The sequence below is a fragment of the Bison bison genome, unplaced genomic scaffold (assembly GCF_000754665.1).
Source record: "Bison bison bison isolate TAMUID 2011002044 unplaced genomic scaffold, Bison_UMD1.0 scf7180017864181, whole genome shotgun sequence".
In the NCBI taxonomy this organism is placed as follows: Eukaryota; Metazoa; Chordata; class Mammalia; order Artiodactyla; family Bovidae; genus Bison; species Bison bison.
Window position 1 is genome coordinate 6,098,117 of NW_011494753.1, and position 10,038 is coordinate 6,108,154.

The 10,038-nt window shown below is 38.9% G+C and overlaps 1 protein-coding gene across 1 annotated transcript in view; it reads left to right on the top strand.

The window, feature by feature from the left end:
* The window catches only part of UBE2Q2 (ubiquitin-conjugating enzyme E2Q family member 2), a 62,309-nt gene that overhangs the window by 36,926 nt on the left and 15,345 nt on the right, over positions 1-10,038 (top strand). The window contains exon 9 of the mRNA XM_010843290.1: positions 2,910-2,968. Coding sequence (XP_010841592.1) covers positions 2,910-2,968 — 59 coding nt within the window. The remainder of the gene's footprint in view (positions 1-2,909; positions 2,969-10,038) is intronic.

The following is a 10,038-nucleotide window of genomic DNA, read 5'->3' on the forward strand; positions in this document are numbered from 1 at the left end:
ATTTGAAATAGCTCAACTGGAATTCCATCACCTCCACTAACTTTGTTTGTAGTGATGCTTCCTAAGGCCCACTTGACTTCACATTCCAGAATGTCTGGCTCTAGTGAGTGATCACACCATCATGATCATCTGGGTCGTGAAGATCTTTTTTGTACAAGTTCTTCTGTGTAGTCTTGCCACCTCTTCTTAATATCTTCTGCTTCTGTTAGGCCCATACCATTTCTGTCCTTTATTGTGCCCATCTTTGTGTGAAAATTTCCCTTGGTATCTCTAATTTTCTTGAAGAGATCTCTAGTCTTTCCCATTTGTTGTTTTCCTCTATTTCTTTGCACTGATCACTGAGGAAGGCTTTCTTATCTCTCCTTGCTATTGTTTGGAACTCTGCATTCAGAAGGGTATATCTTTCCTTTTCTCCTTTGTTTTTCGCTTCTCTTCTTTTCTCAGCTATTTGTATGGCCTCCTCAGAGAGCCATTTTGCTTTTTTTGCATTTCTTGGGGATGGTCTTGATCCCTGTTTCCTGTACAATGTCACGAACCTCCATCCATAGTTCATCAGGCACTCTGTCCATCATATCTAGTCCCTTAAATCTTAGATCTACTGTATAATCATAAGGGATTTGATTTAGGTCATACCTAAATGGTCTAGTGGTTTTCCCCACTTTCTTCAATTTAAGTCTGAATTTGGCAATAAGGAGTTCATGATCTGAGCCACAGTCAGCTCCCGGTCTTGTTTTTGCTCACTGTATAGAGTTTCTCCATCTTTGGCTGCAAAGAATATAATCAGTCTGATTTCAGTGTTGACCATCTGGTGACGTCCATGTGTAGAGTCTTCTCTTGTGTTGTTGGAAGAGGGTGTTTTTTATGATCAGTGCATCCTCTTGGCAAAACTCTGTGAGCCTTTGCCCTGCTTCATTCTCTACTCCAAGGCCAAATTTGCCTGTTACTTCAGGTGTTTCTTGACTTCCTATTTATTCCAGTCCCTTATAATGACAAGGACATCTTTTTTGGGTGTTAGTTTTTAAAGGTCTTGTAGGTCTTCATGGAACCGTTCAACTTCAGCTTCTTCAGCATTACTGGTCGGGGCATAGACTTGGATTACTGTGATATTGAATATTCACCTTCAGTTCAGTTCAGTTCAGTCGCTCAGTCGTGTCCAACTCTTTGCGACCCCATGAATCACAGCACATCAGGCCTCCCTGTCCATCACCGACTCCCGAAGTTCACCCAGACTCACATCCATCGAGTCAGTGATGCCATCCAGCCATCTCATCCTCTGTCGTCCCCTTCTCCTCCTACCCCCGATCCCTCCCAGCATCAGAGTCTTTTCCAATAAGTCAACTCTTCGCATGAGGTGGCCAAAGTACTGGAGTTTCAGCTTTAGCATCAGTCCTTCCAAAGAAATCCCAGGGTTCATCTTCAGAATGGACTGGTTGGATCTTGCAGTCCAAGGGACTCTCAAGAGTCTTCTCCAACACCACAGTTCAAAAGCATCAATTCTTCGACACTCAGCCTTCTTCACAGTCCAACTCTCACATCCATACATGACCACAGGAAAAACCATAGCCTTGACTAGACGAACCTTTATTGGCAAAGTAATGTCTCTGCTTTTGAATATGCTATCTAGGTTGGTCATAACTTTCCTTCCAAGGAGTAGGCATCTTTTAATTTTATGGCTTCAGTCACCATCTGCAGTGATTTTGGAGCCCAGAAAAATAAAGTCTGACACTGTTTCCACTGTTTCCCCATCTATTTCCCATGAAGTGATGGGACCAGATGCCATGATCTTCGTTTTCTGAATGTTGAGCTTTAAGCCAACTCTTTCACTCTCCACTTTCACTTTCCTCAAGAGGCTTTTTAGTTCCTCTTCACTTTCTGCCATAAGGGTGGTGTCATCTGCATATCTGAGGTTATTGATATTTCTCCCGGCAATCTTGACTCCAGCTTGTGTTTCTTCCAGTCCAGCGTTTCTCATGATGTACTCTGCATATAAGTTAAATAAGCAGGGTGACAATATACAGCCTTGACAAACTCCTTTTCCTATTTGGAACCAGTCTGTTGTTCCATGTCCAGTTCTAACTGTTGCTTCCTGACCTGCATACAAAATATTCAGTTTAGTTATTTTAAAATCTGTGTCGGATAACGCTTATCTTGACACCCTGTAGTTTTGTCTGTCATTTTCTGATAATGCTGTCTTTAAGTCTCATATGACTGGTTATTTTTGGTGATAGATGTTATATATGAATGATTAGAGAGCTATTTTGAAGCCTTGGATGCTAGTCCTCTAAATAGAAGATGTATGTCTGCCCATCAGGTACTTGGGCATTGTAACCCAGGATCCCTGAATCCCAAATGGCAGTGAGATGATATAAAGATGGGCTTTGTTCTCTACCTGTGTAGTTTGTGATTTGTCCTTCAGGGTTCCAAGCTAACGTGTGCTATAGCGACTTGTAAGGAGTCTTGTTCTTCTCAGCTTCTTAACCTCTTATCTTCCTCTCCTCCAATTGAAAGAAAATCCAAAGGGAAAAAAAGGCTCCACTCTGAGGTTCCCTTTTCTTGATCTTAGCTCTGTAGTTATACATTTGTCTACCTTTTCTAGTTCATAGCCAGATGATTGATCCAAATTACCTAGTCCATCATTATTGGAATGGTTCCTTTATATAGTTCTCTTGGAAGTGGGAACCTCTTTCTGTATTTCATAATTTTGCAAATACACTGTTCTGTTTGGGCCTGATCTTCATTTTTATTTGCTTTGGTTTTCATTTCATTTTGGGGGACTATTTTTACGTTTATGACTTTCATTCATCATTAGATAATAAATGTATGCATTCTTTATAGATTATTTTAAAATCTTCTAAATAATACAGTATTAAGGATATTCTTAAAATTAAACTTACTTATTTGTTTTTTAGGATAACTTTCCATTTGATCCTCCATTTGTTCGAGTGGTATTACCTGTTCTCTCAGGAGGGTAAGTTTAAGTGATTATTTTCTTTGATAGTATACATCAGAATCATTTGGAGGGCTAGTCAAATGCCAGGAGGCCTAGAATGCTAAACTTTAACTCCAAGTTTGTGATTCAATAGGACTTGTTATGGGGCCTGCTGCTGCTAAATCGCTTCAGTCATTTCTGACTCTGTGCAACACCATAGACGGCAGCCCACCAGGCTCCCCTGTCCCTGGGATTCTCCAGGCAAGAACACTGGAGTGGGTTGCCATTTCCTTCTCCAGTGCATGAAAGTGAAAAGTGAAAGTGAAGTCGCTCAGTTGTGTCCGACTCTTAGCAACCCCATGGACTGCAGCCCACCAGGCTCCTCCGTCCATGGGAGTTTCCAGGCAAGAGTACTGGAGTGGGGTGCCATTGCCTTCCTCATGGGGCCTGAGAATTTCCATATCTAAGATAGTTTCAGGTGAAGCTGATGTTCCAGGCTGGGAACCATAATTTAAGCATCACTGGTATAACTCATTATGTTTATAGGGGTTTTTAAATGACCCTATGTGTATATACTTCACCTTAAAAAATCAAATGTTTTTCAAATGTAAGTTGTGATTGAGGGTTTAGAGAAAGTTAGGATTAGAGAGTGATTCCCACATGCCCATTATGCGAGGAATAATCACAGGAAATCTCACAGGCCTATGGAGCTGGTCGTTGATTTTCTAAAGGGGTGGTCTCAGTTTGGTAGAATTAAATGGTAATTGCCTGGCATTTTTTATTGAAACTTGTTTTTTTTTTTGGTGATTAGAAGTCATATGAATGATGGGGAAAAGATCAGAATTTGTACCTAGGTTAGTTGTGGAAGGTTCTGTAGATCCTTGAAATAACAGGAGTTAAAATAGTTTGAGAATTGTGATATGCTCAGCTGATCAAGTCCACTCCGTGAAACAATCATATTATGGTAATTAAAATCTAAAAATATCCAATCCTTTGATCATTTCTATGCTTTATATAGTAATAGTCTAATTTAGATTAAAACAATATGGGTGGCTATAAATGATTAAGGAAAATATTTGGAAACTTTTTTCAAATTCAGGATAAATGTATAAAAAATATTTTTGTAAAATTATTTTGAAATCTGATGTAAACTTCACTAGCATAGATTTTTTTCATATTCTGTTGTGGAGAAAATTCCTGAGTTTATGGTCTTAGTAGTTTACCATCTTGTGAAGATAATTAAATTATAAATCATGCCATTTTCAGTTTTAAAATCTGCTATATAGTTTGTCTTCGTTGATTACTTTTACCAAATGGGGTTATTTTCCCATTATTCAAATAAATAACTAGAATAATAAGTCAGTTTGTGACTTATCCAAATAAACTTTATATCTTCTAATAAAATGTTTTTTCCATTATACCAAAAGGCAGCAATAATAAACCATTAGAAGTATTGAGTATTCAATTGATTTGTCAGGTTTTAAGTATGGACTTAAGTTCTCTGACCTTAAAGGAAAAGGAGATTGCTTCTGGCAATAGTGATCTCGGAAGACTTGGACAAGTAGGTGGGATCTCAGCTAGGTCTTGAAGTACTGGGTGGGGTTTGGTCAACTTATGGAGGTTGAAGGAAAATTGTCTACATAGGTGAAAAGTAAACACAATCACACATTTAGGAAAGAGCATGGTGTATTCAGTTTACCAGAATAGTTTGAGCTATAACACATGAGGGGTAGAGTTCCTGTAGAAGAATTATAGGAAATTGTGTTGACAATAGCTTGTAATTATATAAAAACATGGATTGGTGAGCAAACTATTACCCATGGATATTTAATTTATTTTTCTTTAACTGGTTCAGAAATAGGGAAATAAAAGTAAAAAGAATGTCTTGGAAAGTAAATCTGTTGACAGTAGAAAATACTACAGGACAAATTATATTCACAAAGTCTGGAAGAATGCAAGGCTAGTTAAGAGCTGATGCCACTGTCTTAGATAAAGTGATAACAACCTGAGTTGTTACAGTAGTGATGGGAATGGAAAGATGAATGAAGGATGAGGGTAATTTGAGGCAAAATCAATATGACTTGATCTTCACAGTCAGCTATTGAGTAAAAAGTAAGAATTATGACTGACATGGGAAGAACTAAAAAGTGTAAAGCCTGATAGAACAGTTTGCGATCTCTGACTCAGGCTAATGCTTAATTACACACTGTGACTCTGGACAGATTATTGAACAGTTTTTGTTCCAGGTGTTTTATATCCTACATCTACTAGCTACTTCCTTATTTGTTTCTTGTCAAAAATATTTTAAACATAACAGCTTCATTGTGATACAATTCACACATGATAAAACTCACCCTTTTAAAGTGTACAGTTCAGTGGTATAGTATACTCAGTTGTGTAACCATTACCATTAATTTAAAAATGCTTTCATCACCTTCCAGAAGAAACTCTGTACCCATTAGCAATCACTTCTCATTCCTCTCTCCTATCCCTCCACCCACCAGCAACTACTAATTCTTATCTCTGTGGATTTGTGTATTCTGGACATTTTCATTTAAGGAAGCAAACAAAGTACAGGCTTTTGTGACTGGCTTCTGTCACTTAAAAGTTTTCAAGGTTCATCCATGTTGCAGCATATATCAGTAGCTTATTCCATTTTATTTATCCATGGACATTTGTTTCCACATTTTGGCTGTTATGAATAATGCTATGAACTTTCACAGACAGGTTTCTGTGTGCACATCTTCATTTCTGTATCATATATACCTATGTGAGTTACTAGGTCCTTTGGTAATAACTCTTTTTAACTTTTTGTGAAGTGCCACACTTTTCCCAAGTGGCTGCACCATTTACATTCCCACAAGCAGTGTGTATGTAACCAACTCTCTTCATTTCCTTCCTGTTCACTTTTCAGCCCCATGTAATTTGGCATTAGCTGTTACTGTTCCTCCCAGTCTGGTATTTCCAATAGGGACTTCGGTAAATCCAGAAGTACCTGTTCAGGTTCTATCATACCTGATTATTAGATTTCTCAGCAACACCAGAACATTTTCCCCTTGGTTTCTGATTGCCTCCTCTCATCTCTTTTTGCTGGGAGCTCCTTGTTCACTTAACTTCTACCTGTTGGGGTTCTTTAGAATTTGATACTAGGTCTGTTGTCTTTTCTTTTCCCTTCATTCCTTTGCGTTAAAAAAAATTTTTTTTTCATTGAGTTAATTGTATAGTTGCACACAGTTGGAAGAACTATTGGAGATACTTTGTCCCCTTTGCCCAGTTTCCCTAGTGGTACGATTTTGGCAAAGCTGTGTGGTATAGAATTATGAAACAGTGATACAGAGACAGGGATGCAATATATAGTGCTTATGCAGATTTTCCCAGTTTTATGTATAACTTATATATATCCCTGGTAGCTCAGATGGTAAAGAATTGGCCTGCAATGCGGGAGATGTGGGGTCAATCCCTGGGTCGGGACGATCCCCTGGAGGAGGGCATGGCAACCCACTCCAGTATTCTTGTCTGGAGAATTCCCATGGACAGAGGAGCCTGATAGGCTACAGGTCATGGGGTCGCAAAGAGTTGGACATGGCTGAAGTGGCTTGGCGTGCTTGCATGCATGTGTGTGTATTGAATTTTACATTGAGTAGATGTGTGTATGCAACACAGCAGTCAAGACACTGTACAGTTCCAACACCACACGGATCCTTCTTGTTGCCCCTGAAACTAGACGCATTTTCCTCTGGTGCCCCTCATCCCTTAACTCCTGGTAACCACTCATCTGTCCTGCATTCCTAATATTTTGTCATTATAAAAAAAGTTACATAAATGAAATCTTAAAGTTTTGTATTGTAACCTTTGGGGATTAGCTGGTTTTTTGTTTTTTACTCATAATTCCCTGGAGAGTCATCTAAGTGTCTGACTAGTTTGTTCCTTTTTATTGCTAAGTAGTATTCCATGGTGCGTCATGTACCACAGTTTGTTTAACCAGAAACCCACTGAAGGACCTCTAGACTGATTTCAGTGTTAAGAGTATTACAAATAAAGCTGCTATGAATACTTGTATACAGTGTGTGTGTATATGGGTGTGAATGAATGTGAATGTATTGTCCTTTGTCTGGGATTCATGTCTAGGAATGCAATTGCTAGGTCATAGAACCCCATGGACAGAGGGACCTGGCAGGCTACAGTTCATAGAGTCACCCAGAGTCGGACACGACCGAGCAACATTGCACGCACGCACAGTCATTGCATATTGAGTTTTAAAAGAAACTACCACACTATTTTCCAGAATGGCTTTACCATTTTACATTCCTGTCAAGAATGTGTGAGTGATCCACTTTGTCCACATCCTCGCCAGTACTTGATGATGTCATTTGTTTTTATTTTAACCATTCTGTTAGCTGTGCAGTGATGTCTCATTGTGGTTTTAACTTGCACTTCCGTAATGAATATTCCTCAGTGTTGAACATCTTTCATGTGCCTATTTGACAACTTTATGTACTCTTCCAAGAGATACTTGTTCATGTCTTTTGCCAGTTTTCTAATTGGATTGTTCTTTCGTTGAATTTTGAAAGTTTTTAAGGTGCATTCTACACAATAATCCTTTGGATGTGTGGTTTTTTAGTTTCTTCTAGTATTTAGCTTAATTTTATCTTAACAGAATCTTTTGTAGAACAAAATATTTTAGCTTTGAAGTAAAATTATGCTTTTGGTATCAAGTCTAAGAACTCTTTGCCTAGTCCTAGATCCCAAAGATTTTTCTTCTATTTTTGTTCCTCAAGGTTTTACAGTTTACATTTTACAGATACGTCTGTGAATCATTTTGAATTAATTTTTGTATAAGGTATGAGGTTTAGATCATAGATTTTTACCTAAAGTCCAATTGCTGTTGTTTGATTTGTTGAAAAAGCTCCATGGCTTTTAAAATATTTCTGTGTGCCAGTGACTCCTAGGCTTGTATCGCACATCCCTATGTCTTTGGTGTTTCCAATATTCTTCTGCTTTATTGACACCTCTACTTGAATGTCTCTTACACAGGCCTTCAGGACAAAAACTTGAGCCCATCTTTTTTTCAGCCTCCCTTCCCCAGTCTTCCTTATCTCACTTAATGAATCTAGAGTCATTGTTTATATCTCACCTTTTTCTCATTTTCCTTTGTTTCTCTACTTTAAAGGATTTTCAGATCCAATAGTTTTCAGTTTTGTTGCTACCACCATCAGTTCTCACTTGGATCACTTCAGATAATTTCTGATCAGACTCCTGCTTCTGTCCCCTCACTCATAAAGCTCTTTAGAGTGAGCTTTTACAAATTTGTTCTGATTGTGTTGCTCCTCTGCTTAAACACATCCCATGTCTTCCCGCTGTTCCTGCAGGTTGATGTCCGTACCGTATTCCGTACACTGTCTGTCATTTTACCCTTGCTTGCCTCTTCAGTCCTCTTGTTTCCACCCACACTTCAATTCCTGCAAGTCTCTGCTTGTGTGTCACTCGTAGGTATATTATTCCTGACCACCAAATTTAAAATAAGGCTTCTGGTTTTTCCTCCTTACAGAACTTTGGGACCCCCTCCACTACTTTATTGTTCATTTAACATCTAATCTTTACTATACTGCAAACATCATGAAGGCAAGTCATCACTGTACAAGTCATACTTGTCATACAAGTCTTCATTGTATATTCTTGTGTCTGCTTCAGTTTTTAGCACGCATACATACTATTACTATATATGCAGTAAATATTTGTGAATGAATGAACGAGATAAGAAAATATAGTAACTTAGCAGTTCAGTTCAGTCGCTTAGTCGTGTCTGACTCTGTGACCCCATGGACTGCCCCATGCCAGGCTTCCCTGTCCATCACCAACTCCCAGAGCTTGCTCAAACTCATGTCCATCTAATCGGTGATGCCATCCAACCATCTCATCCTCTGTCGTCCCCTTCTCCTCCTGCCTTCAATCTTTCCCAGCATCAGAGTCTTTTCAAATGAGTCAGTTCTTCATGTCAGGTGGCCAAAGTATTGGAGTTTCAGCTTCAGCATTAGTCCTTCCAATATTCAGGACTGATTCAATATTAGTCCTTCTAATATTCAGTCCATCCTTTAGGATGGACTGGTTTGATCTCCTTGCAGTCGAAGGGATTCTCAAGTCTTCTCCAACACCACAGTTCAAAAGCATCAATTCTTCGGCGCTCAGCTTTCTTTATAGTCCAACTCTCACATCTATACATGACTACTGGAAAAACCGTAGCTTTGACTATATGGACCTTTGTTGGCAAAGTAATGTCTCTGCTTTTGAATATGCTGTCTAGGTTGGTCGTAGCTTTTCTTCCAAGGAGCAAGCGTCTTTTAATTTCATGGCTGCAATCACCATCTGCAGTGACTTTGGAGCCCAAGGAAATAAAGTCTGTCATTGTTTCCATTGTTTCCCCATCTATTTGCCATGAAGTGATGAGACCAGATGCCATGATCTTCATTTTTTGAATGTTGAGTTTTAAGCCAACTTTTCCACTCTCCTCTTTACATTCATCAAGAGGCTCTTTAATTCTTCTTCGCTTTCTGCCATAAGGGTGGTGTCATCTGCATATCTGAGGTTATTGATATTTCTCCCAGCGGTCTTGATTTTAGCTTGTGCTTCATCCAGCTCAGCATTTCGCATGATGTACTCTGCATGTAAGTTAAATAAGCGGGGTGACAATATATAGCCTTGACATATTCCTTTCCCACTTTGGAACCAGCCTGTTGTTCCATGTCCAGTTCTAACTGTTGCTTCCTGACGTGCATACAGATTTCTCAGGAGGCAGGTAAAATGGTATGGTATTCCCATCTCTTTTAAGTTTTTTTTTTAAGTATTTTTGACAGCTTGTTGTGATCCAGACAGTCAAAGGCGTTGGCATAGTCAATAAAGAAGTAAATGTTTTTCTGGAACTCTCTTGCTTTTTCGATGATCCAGCAGATGTTGGCAATTTGATCTCTGGTTCTTCTGCCTTTTCTAAATCCAGCTTGAACATCTGCAAGTTCAGGGCTCATGTACTGTTGAAGCCTGGCTTGGAGAATTTTGAGCATTACTGTGCTAGCGTGTGAGATGAGTGCAATTGTGCAGTAGTTTGAACATTGTTT